The sequence below is a fragment of the Pezoporus wallicus genome, unplaced genomic scaffold (assembly GCF_028554395.1).
Source record: "Pezoporus wallicus isolate ANWC-B61680 ecotype Strahan unplaced genomic scaffold, APGP_CSIRO_Pwel_v1 contig_2, whole genome shotgun sequence".
NCBI classification, from domain to species: Eukaryota; Metazoa; Chordata; class Aves; order Psittaciformes; family Psittacidae; genus Pezoporus; species Pezoporus wallicus.
In genome coordinates, this window is record NW_026639478.1 from 767,643 (window position 1) to 789,490 (window position 21,848).

General features: G+C 46.2%; 1 protein-coding gene across 6 annotated transcripts in view; it reads right to left on the bottom strand.

The window, feature by feature from the left end:
- Positions 1 to 1,300, bottom strand: part of CARMIL1 (capping protein regulator and myosin 1 linker 1) — a 193,889-nt gene extending 192,589 nt beyond the window's left edge. For all 6 annotated transcript variants that reach the window (XM_057414782.1, XM_057414781.1, XM_057414777.1 and 3 more), the window contains exon 1: positions 1,125 to 1,300. In XM_057414782.1, coding sequence (XP_057270765.1) covers positions 1,125 to 1,164 — 40 coding nt within the window. In that variant the 5' untranslated portion in view covers positions 1,165 to 1,300. The remainder of the gene's footprint in view (positions 1 to 1,124) is intronic.
- Positions 1,301 to 21,848: the final 20,548 nt, after the last annotated feature.

Genomic DNA, 21,848 nt, shown 5'->3' on the forward strand with positions numbered 1-21,848 from the left:
ATCCTATGACAGCTGCAACCATCCATCAGATTTTTAGCAATATTTTTTAAATGCTAAAATCAGTTGCCACCTATAGCCCTGACTGATGAAACTGAAGGAAATGCAACACTGTAAATGAACTAGGTGAGGTTCAAAGGTTTGTATTCAATACAATATGTACCTTACTGTCTGACAAATTTCTGCTCCCATCTATCATTAAGGCAACACTAAATTATTCTAACGTTGGTGATATCCTTAGATCTCTCCTTCAACAGGCAAAACTGCCAACCAAAGGAAGTTCAGCCTCAGTGAGGTAGCTGAGGACCAGGCCTAGAGCGTCAGACTTGCTCCCTCCATATGACACCGGTTGCCAACATACAGCATTAATGATCCACTTGTCGGAAGCTCCCCAACAGCGATGACGGCATTTCCAAGGTCCTTACAATCCCCTATGATGCGCTCACCGTGCAACACGGGGGTTGCATGCATGTGGCCATAAAACTTTAATTATAAATACCCTCACTCCTTCGTACATACATTGGAAAAAGAGTCTTAAGGCGAAGCCCCGAGGGGAAATAAGGCGCAGCGGACAGAGGTACAGCTCGCAGCCTCAGCCCGTGCCCTCAGGCCGAGGCGCTCGGAGGACTGGCCCCGGCGGGGCTGCTGTCCGGGCGCGGGAGGTTCGGGGGACCGGGGCAGCTTCCCCGCACTCCGGCAGCCACTGCAGACCCCGCAGCCCCGCCGGCAGAGCCCTCCGGGGGGCAGCCGCTGGGCCGGGTCCGCCTGCCACCCACCGCTCACCGCAGGGGAGCCTCGCGCCTCCAGAAGCGGGCTCCACGGGCACGGCCCCTGCCCGCTCCCCGCCGCCCCGCTCCCCGCCGCTGGCCCGCAGCCCTCCGCTCCCCACACGCAGCGGCAGCAGCGGGGCCAAGCGCCTGCGGCGCGGCCCCGCTGCCCCCCACCGGCTCCTCGGAGTACCCCTACGGCTCCCCAGCCATATCCCGCGGAGCTCCCCCCGGGCTCCACGGCCACCGGGTCCCCCCACCGCCAGCGCTGCAGCCGAGGGTCGCCCCCAAACTTGCCCTCCATCCCCCTTCCCCCGAGCCCCTGCATCCCCATCCCCGCCGCCATGCCCCGTCCCTTACCGATCAACTCTTTGGGGACGTCGGAGCTCTCCTCGGCCATGGCGGCGCTGCCCGGCGCCCGGGGGTGCCCGGTGGCGGGGCTGCTTCAGCGGCGTGCCGCCCCTCCACCAGGCGAGGCGGGCATCAACCGGCGGGCGGGGGAGGGGGCGCCCGTGCGGTGCCTCTGTGGTGCGGGGTGTGCGCGGAGCGCAGAGAGGGAAGGAAAGAGAGAAGGACGGAAGGGGCTTCTCCCGCCCCGCGGAGCCGGCTCCCTCCGCGCTACATGACGCCCCCGGCTGCCGGCGAGGCCAGGAGGGGCATTTCCAGCGGAGGAACAGCCAGGACGCACCCCGCAGCGCTCGCTCCCTCCTTCCCCCTCACACAGCCAGCACCTCCGCGCTGTCCGGCTCCCCCCGCCCGGCACCGGCGGCTGAGGCGCGGGCGGGAGGAGGCGGTGGCTGCCCCCGCCCCGGGAGGGCTGGCGCCCGATCCCCGGCCCGGCCTCCTCACCTCGCGAGAGCCACCGGGAGCCACCCGCCCGCCCGCTCCCACCGAGCACCCGGCGGCAGAGGAGGAGGAGCAGCGGGAGGCGGTGGCCCGGAGCATCGCCCTCAGGAAGCCATCGCGCCCGCCCCGGCGCGGAGAGGGAGGAACAGGAGGAGGAGGGCAGCGAGCTGGGAAATCGAGCGCGGCGGAGCCGGCCCCTCCTTCGCGTGATCAGCCCCCGGCGCTGCGGCTGACCCAGAGGGTGGCGGCGGGGGCCATCTGCCGGCGGCTGCGAGCGGCGCGGCTCGAGCTGCCCGGCCCTTCAGCCGCAAGCCAGGGCCGTCAGCGCGGTGTGTGGTGGTGGCACCGGCCCTCTGCAGCTTCCGCTCTGCTTTTCGCAGTTTCACCTTCAGGGCTTTGCGCCGCGGGAATTCGCTGGTTTCATGCCATTAAAAGGGTGCGTGGCACGAAGCGGGGGAGGCTGTGGTCGTTAGTCAGTCCTCGTGGCCTGAGGAAGCGATCGCCCAGGCTGGATCACTTCAAGCCCTGAAGAGGGTAACCTTTGATCCAGAACGCATCTGCTTCTCCCTGCCCCCCACCCTTATCTCCATAGGGACGGCAGCTACCTGTTCTGAGATAACACCCTCGCTGGAGATTGCTTAGGAAACTCCTTGTGCAGGGAGAGTCAAGTCTCTGAGCTTGGGCTGTGGCGAAGGGAACCGAACATGCCTTCTTTCCCAGGACCAGAGACAAATCCACGGCTTTGCAGTGTTCTGCTCGTTACATTTTGCTGCTGAGAATATTGTTGTGCCTTAAAACCACATTAGAGAAATGCTGCATGCGAGGTACCTAATTGCACCTCTAAAAACGAGGACGGAAAGCAGCTTATTGGATGAGAGCGAGGGAAGAGGCTCGGCAGCTCTGGGAATCCTTTGCCTTCTGGCAGCTATGCCTGGTTTCGATGGAAGGATCATTTTCACTGCAGCAGGACTGTGATTGGCCGCTCTCCATCCTAAAGGGGTGGATTGCTGTATAAACCTCGTATTTTGAGCACTCTGAAAGTGAGTGACGGATCTGGGAGATCCGAGTCATTTATGCCTAATTAAGGAATCTGAATGCATTCAGTGAGAGCAGGGACATAAACCCAAGAAGAGTTATTTTGCTGTTACAGTACCACACAGCAGCACTCTCTGTCTCAGGGACTACTGCATATGGTGGTCTTAGGAAGAAACATGACTAGCAGTTTGAAATCAATATGAGTTGTCAAACAATTTCATGATGATTCCCTGTGGCACCAACCAGATCTCTAAATAATGTCAGACATGATTTTACCAATGCAGGTGCAATCACTACAGAAATGGCTACAATTTGCTCTCCAGTTTGTTGGTTACATGCAACAAATAAGGACACCCTTTAAAGAAAATAAACAAGAAGTGAACATACTAGTAAAAGAATATAGTAAAGAAGCTGAGTGCTTTTAATAAATAACAATGTCAATCAGATCTTGCCTGGATATGTATATATAGAGAGAGAATGCACTGTATTCCTTGTCCGTTGACAGTCCCTAGCACTCTTTTCCTTACTGTATCTGAATACTTTTCCAATGTATGCAGAATACCTGCTGGCCTCTTCCTTCCCTTGCTGCCAGTCTTTCCTCACAGCTCAACAGAAAACTGTGTTTCTTGCTTGCTGTATACACACTAGCTTAATTCTGACAAGGAACATGAGCATCTTCTAGCAGGGAACAAAAAAAGAATTGAGAAGTTCATACCTTTCCTCCTACCAACAGGGAAAAATCAGATCATAAAGTGTGCATAAGAGAGGCCATGTTATTTCATGGAGTTATTTCCATATTGAGTCTAATGCCTGTGTTCAGCTAAAACTTCCATGAAGATATTTTCTCTTCAATCACCATTCACTTGCACTGCAAAAAAATGTATATTTATGGATCTATGACTGACATGCTTCTTCTGTACATGAAGCATGACAGTTTCTCATCCTGCAGTAAACCACCGCCTCTTTTCTGTCTGAAACAGTATTTGAAGCACGGACCTTGCTTCCTTGGCTGTGACCAGACACCCACAGGCCTCTCAGCATGCATAAGCTCCAAAAATGATGTGTTCCTTCCAGGCCTGCCTGCCTGCATCATTCTGCCGGGATACAGCTAGCACCTCCTCCCTCCCAGATCTCTACCACATGAGCTGGCCAGGACAGCCAGTACAGCCAGTCCAGGATGTGTAAAGGAAGAGAAGAAAAAAAAGAATACTGGCAGCAAGCAGGGCTTTTTTGTTTTGGGTTTTAGTCACCAGCGCTATAGACTAATGAAGTAGCAGTGCCAAGGCTACTGTATAATCCCCACTTTGGTGCCTGGGAGGCTGGACCTTTTTCAAGGGAGGGGAGGTACAGACTAAACTCAGGTGGATTAGTGCTCCCAAGGCCAGGTTCAATCAGCAAAATGTATGGTTTCCCATTCTTTGTTCCCTGGACAGGAGGCAAAACATGCTTGGCCAGGCAGGCTGCTGCTTCCTGCTCCTCCAACTGCAGTTGTGCCTGTGGATTGGAGCTATCATGTCAGTCAAGCCTGGGAAAAAAGGGGGGTTTCCAGTCCCAGGAATCCACTTCCCAGCACAGACAAGACTGGGACTCCTTCCCAGGGATCCCAGACAATCAACCCCCAGAGCCTTCTGAACAACAGAGCCTCTCCTCCACACTTTAAAGGCAAAGGAGCACCACAGAGTTTGCTGGCTTTGTAAGGAAATACGATTTTTGTCCTCTCCTGTTGACCCTTACTCTCCCCTAGTCAGTTCAGCAGGGATACAGCAAAGACACTTGGAAGAAGTTTAGCCCCCTACATCAAGCCATCCATGCTCACTCACTGCTGTTTACTACTTTGCATGTTGTGCCGGGGTGAGAAATTGTGGTACTGTGTTGTAACCTGAATAGGTGAAGTGGGTCAGAAAGGGGATTTTTGTCATTTCAGTAATTGAATTGTCTTTTATCCCTCCTTGCCCACCGACAAATGTGACCAATTTAAACTGGCATGACTGGGTTTCCTGCTTGAGTTCAGCAGCATTCCTGTAACTCTCAGGCGCAGCTCATGCCCTGAGCTGCTCCTGAGCAGTCCATGCTATGTTAGCAGGGCCTCCTAACCTCACATTACCTGCATTGCTACAAATGATCTCCACTTCAGTGCCCTAGCTAGGTTTATGCTCCAGTAGTAGTGCAGCATTGCATATCACACGTGCAGCAGGCCTGCGGAGAATGAAAAGATGCTACATGTTCTTCTGCCAGAGCAGAAGTCATTTTTAAAGTTATTCAAAGGGGAACTGATTTGCCTGCCACAGGAATGGAATCTGTGTGGTTTTCGTTGGAGATATTTTTTCTCTGAAGGCAGCTCAAGTTGTTGTAGTTTCTGGCATGACAGAAATGCTGATGAGAGTAGTGGGCTGGATTGTGTGTTAAATGGCTACAGGGAATGTTGCAGCATCCACAGCTTATATTTAACTGACAGTAACAGAGCAGGGGGGAACTAGGAGCTTCAGAAGACATGGATCAGGAAGGCATGTGTGACAGAAAGTGATGGGGTGGGGGGGGATGTCCTCAAAACTTCAGCCTTCATGCATCACATTAGCCATTAATTACATGAAGTAACTTTTAAGGGACTTGTGACTCCACTTCTCAGAGGTCTGTATTATCGTGGCACCTCACACCCTGTATTTACAAGACCAGGTTGGATGGAGTCTTGGGTGACATGGCTTAGTGTGTGATGTCCCTGCCCATTGCAGGGAGGCTGAAACTAGTTGACCTTACAGCCCTTTCCAACCCTAACTGTTCTATGATTCTATGACTCTATGACATATGGTGTAACGTATTCCTGTTTTGCAGCCAGTCAGTTGCCCTTGTCCTTCTTCTTAGCCTAAATCCTCTCTCCTCCTGCAGATAAGGCAGGTGTCAATAAGAGTTGGTGCCAAGCCATTCACACTGTGGTAAGGTAGGGTATTCATAATCTCAACTGCTGCACATCCTCCCTGCCAACTCCTCTGCCACTTAGATTATGGCTTTAGCACTGAAGAATCTGTCTCTTTTCCTGAGAAGCAATGGTATGATATCAATGTTATGATGTGGTCAATTGCATGACCTTGCTCCTCCTGAAGCCAGTGGAAAGATTTCGGTTGCCAACAGCAGGTGTCAGACCAATATTCAAGTCAGGCCTTGGAGTCATCCTGCTGCAAAACAGCATCCTGGTGGGAGGAACAACATGATCCAGTCTGATTTGTAAAGCTGTCTTGAAGTATGCAGCAAAAGCTGAGAACGTCTCATAAAAGACAGCTCTAGAGATAAATCACCAAGCCTTGCCAGTCACGTTTCTAAGCACGAATTCAAAGGGATGAATTCTTCCTCAGCTATGCCTTTGCTACCCCATAGATACTGTTTACTGCCCTAGTTGAATGCAGACAGAATGGGGTCACTCTGTCTCATGTCCCACAGTGGTAGCCAGTCAAGCGTATCCACAAGCAGTATCATTTAAGGAAGTGTTTCTTTTCAATCACTGCAATTATTACAAGCATTTTAAAAACCGAGAGGCAGCTAATCTACCACTCTATGGACGTATGTGAAGCACAATTAAGATACATACTTCCAATTATGCCTGAGCTCAGAAGTTCATGAAGTCTGCCCATCTATGCCAGCTTTATTTCCACTCAGCCTAAAAATAATTTATAGCACTTGCAATTTTGGGCTCTATCCAGTTTTTTGTGTTTGGTTTTATTTGGGGGTTTTTTGGAGGGTTTATTTGGGCTTTTGATGGGGCTTTTTTAATAATTTTTACCCAGTTAATATCTTTGTGTTCATTGTCTATGTGTGGTGATGCCATTAAATGTGGTATTTAGACCCCTCATTAATCACATATATTCAGAAACCTGTAGATGTTCCAGGAGTCAGGGATGCTTTGACATGAAAAATTAATTATAAAAAGAGCAGAAAACAAGTAGGTAGCTAATTGCACAATAATAAATATGTCTTATATTGCTGAATGACTGGATGCCAGCTTTGGAATTCACCAGCTGAGACAAAATTGATAAGGAAGAATGTGTGTCCTCCATCAATTGCTAGTTTGGCAAAGGAAATGACACACTTGTAAGTAGTCTCCTGTTGTAATCTGTGACTGAGTCTTTTCAGACCATCTCCTCTGGCTTGCCGTATGCACTTAGGATTATTTCAGTACCCTGCACGCACACACACACACACACACAAGTATTTTGTCTTGATTTTAAATAGGGTGAATATAAATGCAGCAGCAAAGATGCATATTTTGATAAGGCATACGTTGACAGTAGTGTTAAGAAGGTAATTACAAAGAGCAGCTGACCTGTCTTAATAAGGGAAATCTATTCAGAATAATTCAGGTTACTCTACTGTATTTGAAAGAGGCAAGGGATAAAAACAGGCTCACTAGAGATAAGCCTTGGGGTGGCACACCAGTGTTTGATGGATGGTGTGCTAATGAGATCTGCCACACATAGTCAGGGATGGAGATCTATGTGGCAGCAAAGTCACAAGTGTTATGGATGTATTAGAAACCATGGAAGAACCTGGAATGAGGAGTTGTCCCCCCAGAAAGGTGGCAGGAGCCATAGCCCAACTGAGGTGCATCTACACCAGTGCATGCAGCATAGGCAAGGTAGCTGGTCATCTTCAACCACCGTGTATCCAGCAGTGACCCGAGGGTCCATGATCTTCATCAGTGGTTGGTGTCCTCCCCCAGGGTCTGTAGTCCTCATTGGAGGTGGGTGGCCACAAGGGCAATTACCTTTTTCCCCTTTTGTTATGTGTTGGGTGATGTACCTCTGTTGTTAAGGTATTTCACATTCCTGGTGGATGACCTGCATCCAGTTTGCATCTTCAGCTGCACTCTGTCATTGAGATAATGGACAGCAATTCCTCACACCAGCCCTTGAGATAATGTAATCTTATCTGAGCTCCTCCCACTCATCTCTCAGGCAGTGGACAGTGGAGTCCTATTTCAGCTCTCACACCCACCTTCAAGATAGTGGGCCTCAGCTTCTCACACCAATCTTTGAGACAGTGGATGGTGGAGTCTGATTTCAGTCTTGTGCTCTCTACAGCTACCTGAAAGGAGGTTGTAGTGAGGTGGGTGTTGGTCCCTTCTCCCAAGTAACAAAGTGATAGCGCAAGAGGAAATGGCCTCAGGTAGCACCCAAGGACGTTAGATTGGGTATTAGGAAAAAATACTTGACTGAAAGTGTTGCAGATTGTCTTAAGTTTACTGAATCTTTTTATATTTTCTGTTTGTGAAACAGTTGCCTATAGGAACATCTTGATTTGAGAACCTTTATGTTAGCATGGTTTGCTGTGTTACTTGAAATCTGATGCTGTGTTGCTTGAAGTCCCTGTTCTCTGACATGTTAGCCGTAGTCCTTATTCTCTAGACCATAACCAGAGCACGTAGGGTCTGTTGTATATAGGATGAGTTATTTGACAACCTGCAAGGTAGAAATCTAGCCAGTCAACTTGGCAACAAAGCTTACTTTTAAGGTGTCCTAAAGTAAATTGCCTTCGTTATAATACTAGAAGAAACACCCACAGATCAAGAACACCCTTGCCCAGGTGAAGACCCTTACGCTGTGCAAGCATAGTAACAGAAGAGAATGACACAGCAGGTATTATAATTGTATGCAAATCACTAATCAATCATTGTAACTGGGAGTGTACTACCTTGTAATTTTTGTATATAAATATAAGGATGAAATCAACATGAGGTGTGCTTGATTTGTGGAAATTCCACCTAGCACCCAGTGCTGCAATAAAGAAGTGCCTGCTTCTTAATGCTACTTTGGTATTAAGGAGTTTTATTTTCCCAATTTTCATTGACAAAAGGATTGTCAAGCCTTGGAACAGGCTGCCCAGGGAAGTACCTGGAGGTATTCAATGTGCAGATGCGGTGCTTAGGGGCATGGTTTAGTGGTGAACTTGTCAGGTTTGGGTTAACAGTTGGACTCAGTGATCTTACAGGTTTTTTCCAACCTAAATAATGCTATGATTCTATGATTATTATATCATCTATTTCCATATTCCTCTTTCTTCATTTATTTTTAGCAGGCATATTTACATAAAACCAGGATCATTGTTGCCTAAGAGTTCATCTGCTTCTGCTCCTTAGCATTCACATCAAATTAGCATATCCCATCACATTTAGCTAGACATTGTTACAACTTTTATGACTTCAGATGTGGAACTAGCAAGCAAAAGCAGACAATTCCTAGACACACAGCCTAACTGGCATCCTGTTTTTCTCTGTTCTGTACCAGGCATTACTAGCAACAGCCTGCATATACTTAGCAAGATACTGAGTGGAAATGCAACATTCTAAAGCATTTAAAAACAGGTATGAGTGTTGCAAGTCTTCAGCTCACCTTTTACTAAATCAAGCTACACTATTATTGTGCTTTTAGCTCAGCTGGTAAATCAGAACCATGCAGTCTGCTCGCTCACTCCCCCCCCCTTCCTCCTCCCGCTCCTGGAGGGATGGGGAGGAGAATCGAAAGAATGTAACTCCCACGGGTTGATATAAGAACAGTCCAGTAACTAAGGTATAACACAAATCACTACTGCTACCATCAATAACAATAATGATAAGGGAAATAACAAGGGAAGAGAATACAACCGCTCACCACCCGCCAACCAATACCCAGCCCAACCGAGCAGTGATCTCACCCTTCTGGATAACACCCTCCAGTTTTACATCCTGGGCATGATGTGCTGTGGTATGGAATACCTCTTTGGCTAGTTTGGGTCAGGTGTCCTGTCTCTGCTTCCTCCCGGCTTCCCCTCCTCCCTGGCAGAGCATGAGACTCACAAAGTCCTTGGTCAGACTAAACATGACTTAGCAACAACTAAAAACATCGGTGTTATCAGCACTGTTCCCAGGCTGAAAGTCAAAACCACAGCACTGCACCAGCTACTAAGAAGGAGAAAAATGACTGCTACTGCTGAACCCAGGGCAACTATTTTTAGGGTCTATGAAATCACATTTCTCCTCTACTAGAGACTTTTATCATGTCAAATATCTCAGCAACCCTCTTTTTCTTACCATTGATTCCAATTTAATCAAATAACATGCCCTGATTGGGTTTCTATTAGTTCCATGACATTAACTATCCCTTGGAATTGAGGTGGTAAAACATGCTCCATGGACATTATTTGAACTGTCTGAGATAACTGAGGAAGATTTTCTTTGTTGCAGTGAAGCGGATGAAGTGAACCTGTATAAAAATAAATCTGGAGTAGTTCTTACCTAAATTTCAAATATAAAATGATTATCTCTTTACTTTTTAAAAGCCTGAGCTTCTCTCTCAGCCTTTACTCTTCTTACTTCTTTCCCTGCATAAGCTACTAACAGCCCTTCTATCAATACCAATACCCTTCATTCAACCTAACAACCTCTACTGCAAAAAAAAGTGTTATTCAAATCTCAAAAAGCTTTCTTAGAAGCAGCACATTCTGGAGAGGTCATTGACCATTTGGTGCGTCAACAAGAACCTTTAAGAAGGGGTGCTAAGCCTAAACGGGGAGACACATAACCCTCCAGCTCACGGTGTGATAGCCCGAGAGACAGGAAAGAGAGGGTAGGCAGTGTAGAGGAAAAGTTTTCTTGGACTTTACTGCCTTGGGACCAGAAAAAGTTGAATATATAGTGACTGAAGAGAAGAGTGGCAGCAATTACAGGTGAATTTTAAATGCCAAAAAGCTTTCTAGCTACACTGAGTTACCAACCTTTTGAATTTCAGCCACCTTTAGGAAAAGGTGGGGATGTGGCTAGAACATGCAGAGGTCTCCTTCACAGAGGATATCTGAACTCTGATATGTTCTATGACAGTAGTATTTTGTATGGTACTTCTGCTCCCTCTGCACGGGCTATTTCCTCTGCAGAAGCCAGTGTCTCTGGACAACTTATGAAAGTTTTATGAATAACATATAGAGGAGTTAGCAAGCAGGGAAAGCAATGTGAGCAAATTGCAGGAACATCCTAGGCGCATGTCCCTAATATAAAACAGCATCAGATGTGATATTGCAATGTAATAGGAATTTACTGGCAAAATGAGATTGCCATTTCCTGGGCTGGCCATAACAGGATGTTAACATAAGAGTTGAGTAACACAGCAAAGCTGAGGTCACACCAGTTGTTCTGGACGCATACATGTCAACAGTGATTTGGAGAAAATTATTTAAAAAAAAATGCTGCCTTTTGGGTTCAAATCATCATTTTCCAGATCTGAAAAAAAATTATAATCCTGTGCAATCGGATTATCACCAACATGCACAACCTCCTTTCATCAGTGTACACACATACGTTCCTCTGAGTACTTTGCCTCCATGTATGGCCGTTTACTCAATCTTACTGAAAAATAGTGTCTTTAATTATTAATTCCAAGCCCTACTTCTAATTCTGAAGCTGGCTGGTATTCGGGAGCAAATGGCACCACTGAACTAAAAGTAGTGGGAGGTTCTGGTTTCCTGAAGAGGCAAGAAACAGTTCTTGGCATTTACTGTGGCCCTCAGGGTACTGCAAGGAAGCCCAGCAACAACCAACCAGCCTCACTTTCCACTCCAGTTAGGTGTTCTGCTCCCCAGCAAAGGAGAGGTAAAATTCACATCAGTAGCTTTATAAAGGCAGGAGAAACACTTCCACACTACTTGTGTGAAGAGGAAGGCTGTGTTTCTGTGAGTAAATTGAATGGCCTAATGACATTGCTGGGTGCTGAGCATAGTGATCATGGGGTGGCTTGTACCTATGCTAATGACTCCCTTAGCCTTCAAAGGGTACATGGAGCACCTTAGTCACTGTGCAGTGATGGAGGGTTGTTTGCCAGGTGGCACTTGGCAGGCTCAAACCAGAGAACAGCTATTTAGTGCAGACATTTGCTTTCCAGGGGCTGAGTATGGTTCCTGGCACAGATTATTTGTGTGTATAGACTCAGACTAAGCACACTCTGTCTCCCCTCCCTGCATGGTGAAGGGTGCTCAGAGGACTTCTCCAACACAGTGAAATCATTGGCTGTTTTGCTGCAGAAGCAATGACCTCAAGCCAGCAGTGCCAAAGGAGCACTTTGAGAACAGCAGAAGGAAAAACACTTGTAAAATTCCTGAGATAAACCACAAATATGAGGAGGTCTCAGAAGGAAAGCCTGCGCAGTTCCATGGCATGCCATCAGCAAAAACAGCAGAAGATGTTTCTGCTCACGCCATTGCCACATTTCATAGTCATTTGACTGGGCATACTGGTTTTGGCTGGGAGAGTTCATTTTCTTTGCAGCAGCCCTATGGTGCTGTGTTTTGAGGTTTAATGAAAACCAGATTGGTAATAAGATGGGGATGTGTTAGCTGCTGTGAGCAGTGTCAAGACCTTCTCCTGCTGCCCCACCAGCATGTGAGCTGGGGGTAGGCAAGAGGTTTGGAGGGGACAGACCTGGGGCAGCTGACCCCGGTGGCCAAAGGGATATCCCATATCATATAATGTTTAGCAATGAAAGCTGTGCTGGGGGAGGAGTTTGCCAGGGCTGCTGCTGGCATTGGACATTGGTTGGCTGGTGCAGAGCAGTTGTGGGTTTTGCATCACTTGTTTTGCTTTGTTTCCTTTTTTTACTTATTAAACTGTATTTATCTCAACCCACAGGTTTTCTCACTTTTGCTCCTCCTATTCCCTCCCCCATCTCATGGAGGGAGGGAGCAAGTGGCTGTGTGGGGCTGAGCTGCCTGCTGGGCTTAACCCACAACACCAGGCAGTTACAACTCTTTGCAGGGCCATACAATAAGCCAAGTAAGAAGACCCAAGTGGAAAACAAGTCAGTGTATCATGATGTTGAGGTCGTAATCAGATGCTCCAGAAAAGTCACAGCTGATCTTTTACCTTGCTGTAAATGCTTTAGACTCTTCCATTTTTCTAATCTCAAATCACCACTGGAAAGATCAGACACTTACGGAATGTATTTGTTATTAGAAAAGAATTACTTGCATACTTCTCCAGAAAATAATCAGTGATCTGCAAAGCACAAGTTTATGAATAACTATTTGCAGTTTCTAATCTCCAGTTCACATTTTGATCTCAGTTACAGATGCCTCCCAGCCAGGGGAGCAGAAACAAGACCACCTTATTTAGGCTGGGACATAAAGATGGCAAATAGGGAACTGTATGGCTGGCTGTAACATTCACAATTTGCAAGCTACACTTTTCAGTCAGCGATATAGGTCAAACGGTGTTATTTCTGTTCCCCCTCTGGATGATTTGCATAATAAACTAGCATAGCAAGAACAGCATATTTCACAATCAGCCTGAAGTTTGCTTTCAGCATATGAGCATCTGCTCTCATCAAGTTCAGGTGCTCAAATGGTCTCTGAAAACAGTTATGAAATGCTTACAGCCCCAGTGGACTCAGAATCTACTCATGGATTTGATTGGAGATTTTTGGAAGCATTTTCCCCAGTTGTCAACCTTGGTTGCAATTTTCTGTAACATAATTTCTCAGAGCACAAATGCATCAGTTTAGTATGATTATGTGCAATAAAACAAAGCAGGGTCAGAGATGAGTTTGTATTTAATTTTTTCATCTTCATTTCAACAGAAAGGACCCAGCAGGATTTAGCAGTCTTCAGTCTGCCCCTAAGTGGTTAATTTACTATTCAGAACAGGGTTTTATTACCCTTTCTTCCTCCCCTGCTTCACTGCACATGTGCTCATCTTTTTCCCTGCAACTTGATGCTTTTGGTTCCTTTCACTGTGTATTATCTGCTGCTGGCAGTAATGTTAGCTCTTCAACTGACAGCAAAATTATGAGGTGTTCAGTACAAGATGACAATTTTCCTTCCCTCATTCTAATTCATTTGCACCGCCATCAAGGAATCAGCGTCATCTCTTCAATGCGTTAACAGCTCTCTGCTGATAGAAAGCATTAGCTCCCCATTCTTCGGCAAGAGGTCAGAAACGGTTTTTGTTTTGCAACAACCCATTAAATTTTGAGCTTTGGAAAATTCCATCTCTCTGTGATGTCAAATACCTAGGCTGTTGTCTTGGTTGGCAGGCAGAGAGAAGGTAAGATTTGCTGTGGTGACATAGCAAGTGACACAGGCAGCCAAGAGCCTTTCCTAGAGAGGACCATGGTCTCTCACCATTCTTCCCTTGCTGATTACTTGGTTTTTGGGTTTGGCTTTGGTTTTTTTGCCTATGCTTAAGACTCTGTTTCAGTGTGCACACAAAGGCTTCTGGAATTGTTTTATTGGCTTTAATATAGTGATAGCTAAATGTTACTGTAGGCTTTTTTGAACTGCAAAAGGCTATGGTTTTACACATTGCCAGTTAAATCTATATAAAATCCTAGCACAGACAAGACCTACCTAACCTGCTGCAAATAGTAAAGGTCACCTCTGTAACTTCCGCAAGGTGCTCACGCTGACTTGGTATGCCATCATGTGGGCAGTAAAAGAGGATAACATACTACATACCAGCACTGTTTCTGTATATATGGCATAGCTTTATTCACTTTTCTGTACAGATGAGCTTATCTGGGTAGACAAATGAGTCCCTTATCCCCAGGTAGCTTCATAACAGGAAACCTTGGTCAGTGTTAACACATGCTCATTTACATTTAGTGTAACAGATGCCTAAAACCTTTGTCAGACAACTTGCATTAAATTGTTCAATGGGCACAGTTATGTTTCTGATGGGTGTACAGGCAGACTACAAATATGACCTTAAATATGCCTGGCAGCAGACAGAGGGATCTGCAGAGGGTGAAGGGATGTACTGGCCCTATCAAGGTCCCCAGGAGCTGGAGCAGAGCTGGGCTGACCAGCTCAGTTTGAGGCAGCATGAAGCTGGCAGTGTCACTCCTTGTGCTGCAAGCAGACAGATGGTCCTGGGTTTTTCATATCTCTCTTTCAACTACAGCACATTTTAGACAGGAAGGGTAAAACTTGCAGTAACTGAAAACCAAAATATGGAGAATGAGAAGCAGAAACAGCCTTATTAAAAATACCCCAACCAGCAAGTACACAGTACAGTATGCATACTGTAATATTTGCAGATAAGGCAGAGATGATGGAGCAAACTGTGGTTTGGGGTGAAAATAGAAGTTGAAGAGCTAATTCAGCATTCACCTCAGTAAAGTCAGAGCTCTGGCACAGAAACTAGTAGGACTGCTAGGCACTGCAGCAGAGATAGCAGGACACCCAAAGGACAGGGTTTGGAGAAGAGAAACCCATTCATCTAGGGAAGAGATGGACATCTGGAAAAAAAAACCCACAATATTTGGAAAATGCTGAGGAGAGCCAGCTTTCTTCTACTCCAGCTGCAAACAGAGCAGCCATGATGACTTCATGCCACCACAGGGAGCACTGTGGGGCTCCCGGGGAGGGGTACTGGCACCTCCTCCCCTTGGCTGGGCAGGAACAGGCTGACACAAACCAGGCTGGCTGCCCATTTCCAAAAGCAGTGTGTAGGCATGTTTCCCAGCAAGCTAGGAGCTCCATGAACCTTTAGTTTGTTGCTGCTGCCCTGGGAGTAGCTGTATCTATTTCCAGGTTTGCATCAGATGGCATCTGAAATTGATGTTCTTTAATAAGCAGCAAAATGTGTTTTGTCAGCATCTCAGGGTGAGCACATATACAATTAGATCTTTGGCAGAGCTTATTTATGCTTTACCTGTGCCTAGGAGTGTTCTTCAGGTTTTGTCCCATGGCTCTCCTGGATTGTTTATTTATTTAGCCATGATTCAACAGAAAGCAGGGGGAAAACTGCCCCAAACACAAATACTTCACTCCTCCTCACTCCTCCTAGTTGCACACACCCAATCAACTCATTTCCTTTTCTCAGCAAAGGAATTAGGACCCTGCAATGCCTTATTTCCAAAACAAGGATGTTCAGCCGTGAAACCATAGCCTCTGTGCAAGGGAAAATGTGCCAGATGTCCTCATTGCACACAGAAAGGGGACCAGCCCAGACACTAACACATAATATACACCAGTGAGTTTGGTGAAATGCAATACATGACAATGTATTTAATGCAACACACGCCAAAGCACAAGTGCATTGTGTGCCAGAACTGCTGAACTGTGGGGGCAGCAGGAGGTATTCATCCCTCCAAGCATAGATGTTGTGTCCAAATAGGGGTGCAGGGGGTGGAAGCTGGCCAGTGAAGTCTTTAGTTCCCTGTGACATTTACACAGAGCAACCCTACCTGAAGCAACTCCCTACCTCACCAGACTTAGGATCCTCATTGCTTAGTTCCAACAGCATTAAATTATCATTTGCTTTTCATTTCTTTGGAAGACCCACCTAGTTTTGCTAATTCTTGCTGAAATGCTGCTCTGCTCTCCCCAGAGACCATTCACAGAGCTTGCAGTGTTTACTGTCGAGTGATGATTTCCCCATGAAATAGGCTTGGTTTGAAACACTGTTTTCTTGAGCTGCCAACTCCGTCAAGTCTCCAGCAGTTAATCTGGCTTTCTTCCATCTTAAGCATCAGTGCTAGCAATCAAGGGTCCTGCTGACAAGCTTCAGACTCCGACTGTGCCTGTGTGACCATGTGGCCATCAGTTGACACTATCAGTGACATCTTGCTGGATCTGGTAGCTCTTGTACAGAGGGAACATTGGGAGCTCACTGCAATGAAGGTGGCAGAGCTGGTGGCTGTACATACTGAAGAGGGCTGCTGAGAGTCATGAGAAGAGCTAAGGACTGACTGACTAAGGTGAGAAGAACCCTACATGGGTAAAAGCACACCATCATTAGTCAATTTTCAGAGAGTGGTTGCACTAGAAGACTATTTTGCTGCGGGCTAGAAAGAGAGTTTTCTCCACTTTCCAATTTTTTCCAAACATGGAAAAAATCCCTGAAGGGGCACAAAAATGCCTTCCCCCCACCCCCCCATTATGCCACCATGGAGCATAAATTCATGCATATTCACACACGGTCTTGCTCACAGAGAAAAAAAAATATAACAGCACTGAAAGAGGCAGTTCAGAATACCACTAAATTACACGTGCCATGTAAATTGTGCTCTTCCTCTTCTGCAAATCAGCGCTATTCTTTCCTTCCAGCACTCGGTGTGAGTACTTGAATGCAGAACTGCCACTTGGAGCAATCGAAGTTCACCCGAGGAACCCAGAGGGAATTCAGTGTCTATTAGCTGTGGTAAAAATATCTTTGCTGTATTTCAGCTGGATTATTAGTACTGTGTTAGGATTTCTGAAGGCAAAAATGCTGTTTATACAGCACCAGTTGGCAAGGGGTTGTTTCATTATTAAAGCACTGTTGAAAAATCTGGCTATTTATTAGACATTGATATGGTGTCAAGATTTTTGAAAGCCTGGCTCTCCCTTTTCTTTTTTCTCACCTTTTTTTTTCTTCTGTCACTTGTTATTCAGAAGTGTTAAGTGTTTCTGGATGAGTCTCTAGAGCTTTGTCTTTTTTGCTGATCGTTTTCACATCTTCGTTAAATAGAAACATGTTGAGAAGAGTACAGCTTTCTAACATATCTCATTAAAACTGAAATGTTGCAGGAAAGTATCTAGGCACCATATAGATGTCTAATAAATAGCCAGATTTTTCAACAGTGCTTTAATAATAAAACAACCCCTTGCCAACTGGTGCTGTATAAACAGCACTTTTGCCTTCAGAAATCCTAACACAGTACTAATAATCCAGCTGAAATACAGCAAAGATATTTTTACCACAGCTAATAGACATTGAATTCCCTCCGGGTTCCCCGGGTGAACTTCGATTGCTCCAAGTGGCAGTTCTGCATTCAAGTACTCACTCTGAGTGCTGGAGGGAAAGAATAGTGCTGATTTGCAGGACCCTGTATGTGATCTCCTTACAAGCTGAAAGGAGAAGACATTGCAGTTGAGATTTACTCTCATCCTTTGCATTTACTGGATTTTCATTTTCTATTTCCATAACTGCCATTGCTCCTGGAAGAGAAGTAAACTTTGCTGTAGCTCTGATTGAGAATATGCCAGCCATTAGTTCTTGTGAGTAAGGATTGACACCTTGTGGCCAGAAAGTGCTAAAGAAAAAAATCCTATTGCGTTTCGAATCAATTTGCCATTCCCTATAAGGCAAAATTTTCTTTAACTATTATTTACTTAAGTCTTTAAAGAGCCACAGAAATAGAAGCGTAAATGTGGTTTTGTGATCTTTTGCTTAAGTTTTTCTATGGCGAAGAATGGTTGAACTTCCTGTCTCCCAGGGAGAAAAAATGCCTTTGGAGGCTTTGCTCCTCTGACAGCAGATAGGGGGTTTCTGCTCCAGCTAGACCATCCCCCAGGGAGAAGATAGCTCAAAGATCATGGCCGGATGATTTGGAGGAATAATATTTCTCCACTGGAGACATTTGCAAGACCTAGGCAAGAACAAGTCTTGAAGCGGAAACTGCCAGGACTGTTAGCCATGGGTCCCCAGCCCCTTGTCAGCCCATTTCAGGACAGACCTCAGCCTAGGGAGCAAATGAAATGTGTGAGAGCCACCATAAGGTGGGGACAAGATGAGTTCTGGCTACTTCAGGATGTCATTTCTGCTTCTGCTGTAAAACTTGCATATAAATGTTGAGATTCTCTTAAAATCTCTGGTTTCTTTATTGTTGAATTAGCAAAAACAGGATTCTGAAAATCTATTTAGCTCAAGGAAGTAGTAAGTGTAATGGGCTTGAAACAGCCCTCGCTCCAACCTGGAATTTCTTCTTATGTGGAGATGTATTTGTATTGTTTAAATTACACTAACTCCTAGGAACTCAGTGTGCTTGGGTTTGTACTAACAAAATACTCAAAGGGTAGTTAGGCAATGCCTAATCTCCTCAGTGTTTATGTAGGGGACAAGAAGTGTCAGCTAGACAAAACAGATTAAAGCTGGAGATGTGAGCTGGGAAGATGAGACAATAGAGAGGAAAACCCAGATATTCCTGCTCATCCACTGATTTAGAATCATAGAATCATCGAATAGTTAGGGTTGGAAAGGACCTTAAGATCATCTAGTTCCAACCCCCCTGCCATGGGCAGGGACACCTCACACTAAACCATGTCACCCAAGGCTCTGTCCAACCTGGCCTTGAACACTGCCAAGGATGGAGCATTCACAACTTCCCTGGGCAACCCATTCCAGTGCCTCACCACCCTTACAGTACAGAACTTCTTCCTCAGATGACATCTGTAGATGACTTCCATAGATTACTTCCGTAGATGACATCAGCTGCTCTACCTCTGTCCATCAATTCCATAGCCCCATCATAGAAGGCCACCAAATTGGTCAGGCAGGATTTCCCCTTAGTGAAGCCATGCTGGCTGTCACCAAGCACCTTGTTGATTTTCATGTGCCTTAGCATGCCTTCCAGGAGAATCTGCTCCAAGATTTTGCCAGGCACAGAGGTGAGACTGACTGGTCTGTAATTCTTTGCATCATCCATTTTCCCCTTCTTGAAAATGGGGGTTATATTTCCCTTTTTCCAGTCATCGGGAACTTCACCTGACTGCCATGATTTCTCAAATATGATGGCCAGTAGCTTAGCAACCTCATTTACCAGCTCCTTCAGGACCCGCAGATGGATTTCATCAGGTCCCATGGACTTGTGCACATTCAGGTTCTTAAGATGGTCTCGAACCAGATCCTCTCCTACAGTGGGCCCAGGGTCTTCATTCTCACAGTCCCTGCGTCTGCCTTCCAAGACTTGGGTGGTGCGGTCAGAGCATTTGTCAGTGAAGACTGAGGCAAAGAAGTCATTCAGAACCTCAGCCTTCTCCAAATCTAGGGTAGCCAGTTCTCCTGAGAGCTTCCGGAGGGGGCTCACATTGTCCCTAGTCTGTCTTCTATTTACAATGTACCCATAGAATCCCTTCCTGTTATCTTTCACATCCCTAGCCGAGTTTAATTCTAACTAGGCCTTAGCTTTCCTAACCTGGTCCCTAGCTTCCCAGACAACATCCCTGTACTCTTCCCATGCCACCTGTCCTTGCTTCCACCTTTTATAAGCCTCTTTTTCTTCTTTTGAATGTTCCTCAGCAGCTCCTTACCCATCCAAGGAGGTCTCCTGGCCCTCCTGCTGCACTTCCTTCTGGTTGGGATGCAACACTCCTGAGCTTGTAGCAGGTGATCCCTGAATATTAACCAACAATCTTGGGCCCCCCTGCCCTCTAGGGCTATGTCCCATGGAACCTTCCTAAGCAGGTTCCTGAAGAGGCTAAAGTCTGCTGTCTTGAAGTCCAGGGCAGTGAGCTTGCTGTATGCTCTTTTCACTGTCCTGAGGGTCTCAAACTCGAGCATTTAGGTCATATAAGATGAAAATGATTTGTATATCAGCATGGCAAAGGTGAATTTTGAGCAGCAATGCCAGAGAGGGTATGTTTGACTTCTTCAGATTTTAACTGAAAGATTTTCCCAAGAAAAAGGCATCGTGAGGAAGAAAACGCAAAGCATCTTCCTGCTCTTGAAAAGTTCATTGGGCTAGTTCAGACTGGCAGTGAAAGTATTACCTGACTCCAGGTCAGTCTGTTTTGTTTGTATGGAGTGCACAACTTCTCCCAAAGAGCAACAGTCATCTCTTAAAGATGCCCAAGAAAAAGAATCCGTGACTTTTTCATGGGTAACCATTATAATGATGCGAACGACCATTTACCCACAGTGACAATGTCAAAAATACTGTACAAAAAAATATGTTGGAATGATACAGATTTCCCAGCTCTGCTGCTGTATGCACTGTAAGATGACTTGTGTGAGAACCTTTATGAACTTAAGAGCTGAAAGACTCATCCAAACCTCTTTCTTAAGTGAAGGGCAATGCCTCTTCTGGACTTCCCAGTTTGGGAGAATTTGCTTCACCTGAACATTTAGCTTGTGCAGGCACCCTCCTGGATAGCGTGTGTCTTCCCAAGATACACCAACTGTGTTTCAGGTTGGTAGCAGTAGTAACTCTATTTGCAGGTCTTGTGTGCATTGCCTCTATTTTTACTCTGCTAGGTGATGACAGCTCTTTCTCCAAACACCTATTACATCAACCAAGCCAGGTCTCCTGGCTGGAGCTACCTCTGCTCAGAAGCTGTTTAACATTTGGAGCCTCTGATAAAGGCTGATCCCAGCACTAGACTATTCAGCTGCAATGAACTGGATGTTTCCAGCGCTGTGTACGATGGGTCATGCTTTCACATATACTGAATCTCATGTCAGTGTAAAGTTGTGGGGCTTGCATGCACAATTGTATCTCTGTCGATCTATCCAGAGGGTGTCAGATGGATTGATTCAGCACTAAACTAGCTGGCAGCAGCAGGAGGCACTCAAGGCTGTGCTACTGTGCCCCGTAGGAGAGGTGTCACATGTAGTTATGCTCTAAAAGGAGGACAAAGGATGAGACACCTCTTGATGACGAGCCCAGGGAAAATATACTGTTGTGGGGTTTGGGTACAATTTTGGTTATGGCCAAACATGAAGGAGGAGGAGCCCTAGCATTTCAGAATATGGATCTAGGACAAGAACCAGGAATTGTTAATTTTCAGGATTGAAAATCTGAGGGCCTGTCTTTATACTATGTAGGCAGAGGACGTTAGCACTGCTTTCTTAGCTTAATCCTTGGAAACCTTTCAAAGCGCAGCTGGAGAGGACCCTGGGAAATCTCATTTGATTCTGAAGTTAACCCTGACTTGAGCATGGAGTTGGACCAGGTGACCTCCAGAGCACCTTCCAATCTCAGTTTTTCTGTCATTCTCTGAACTAGGGTTATCCCAGTGTCCTGGGTTCAGCAGTAGCAGTCAACTTTTCTCCTTCTTGGTAGCTGGTGCAGTGCTGTGTTTTGACTTTCGGCCTGATGTTTTGGTTTGGCCAAGGACTTTGTGAGCCTCATGCTCTGCCAGGGAGGAGGGGAAGCTGGGAGGAAGCAGAGACAGGACACCTGACCCAAGCTAGCCAAAGAGGTATTCCATACCACAGCACGTCATGCCCAGGATGTAACTGAAAGTTACCCAGAAGGGCTGAGAGACTGCAGGGTTGGAGGAGGTATGGGTTGGTGCTTGGTCGGGGCTGAGGGCAGGGGGGGAGGGGGGCAAGTTATCAGTTGGCTGGTGATGAGGTGATGTATTCTCTTCCCTTGTTATTTCCTTTATCATTGTTATTATTGGTGGTAGCAGTAGTGATTTGTGTTATACCTTAGTTACTAAACTGTTCTCATCTCAACCCGTGGGTGTTGCATTCTTTTCGATTCTCCCTCT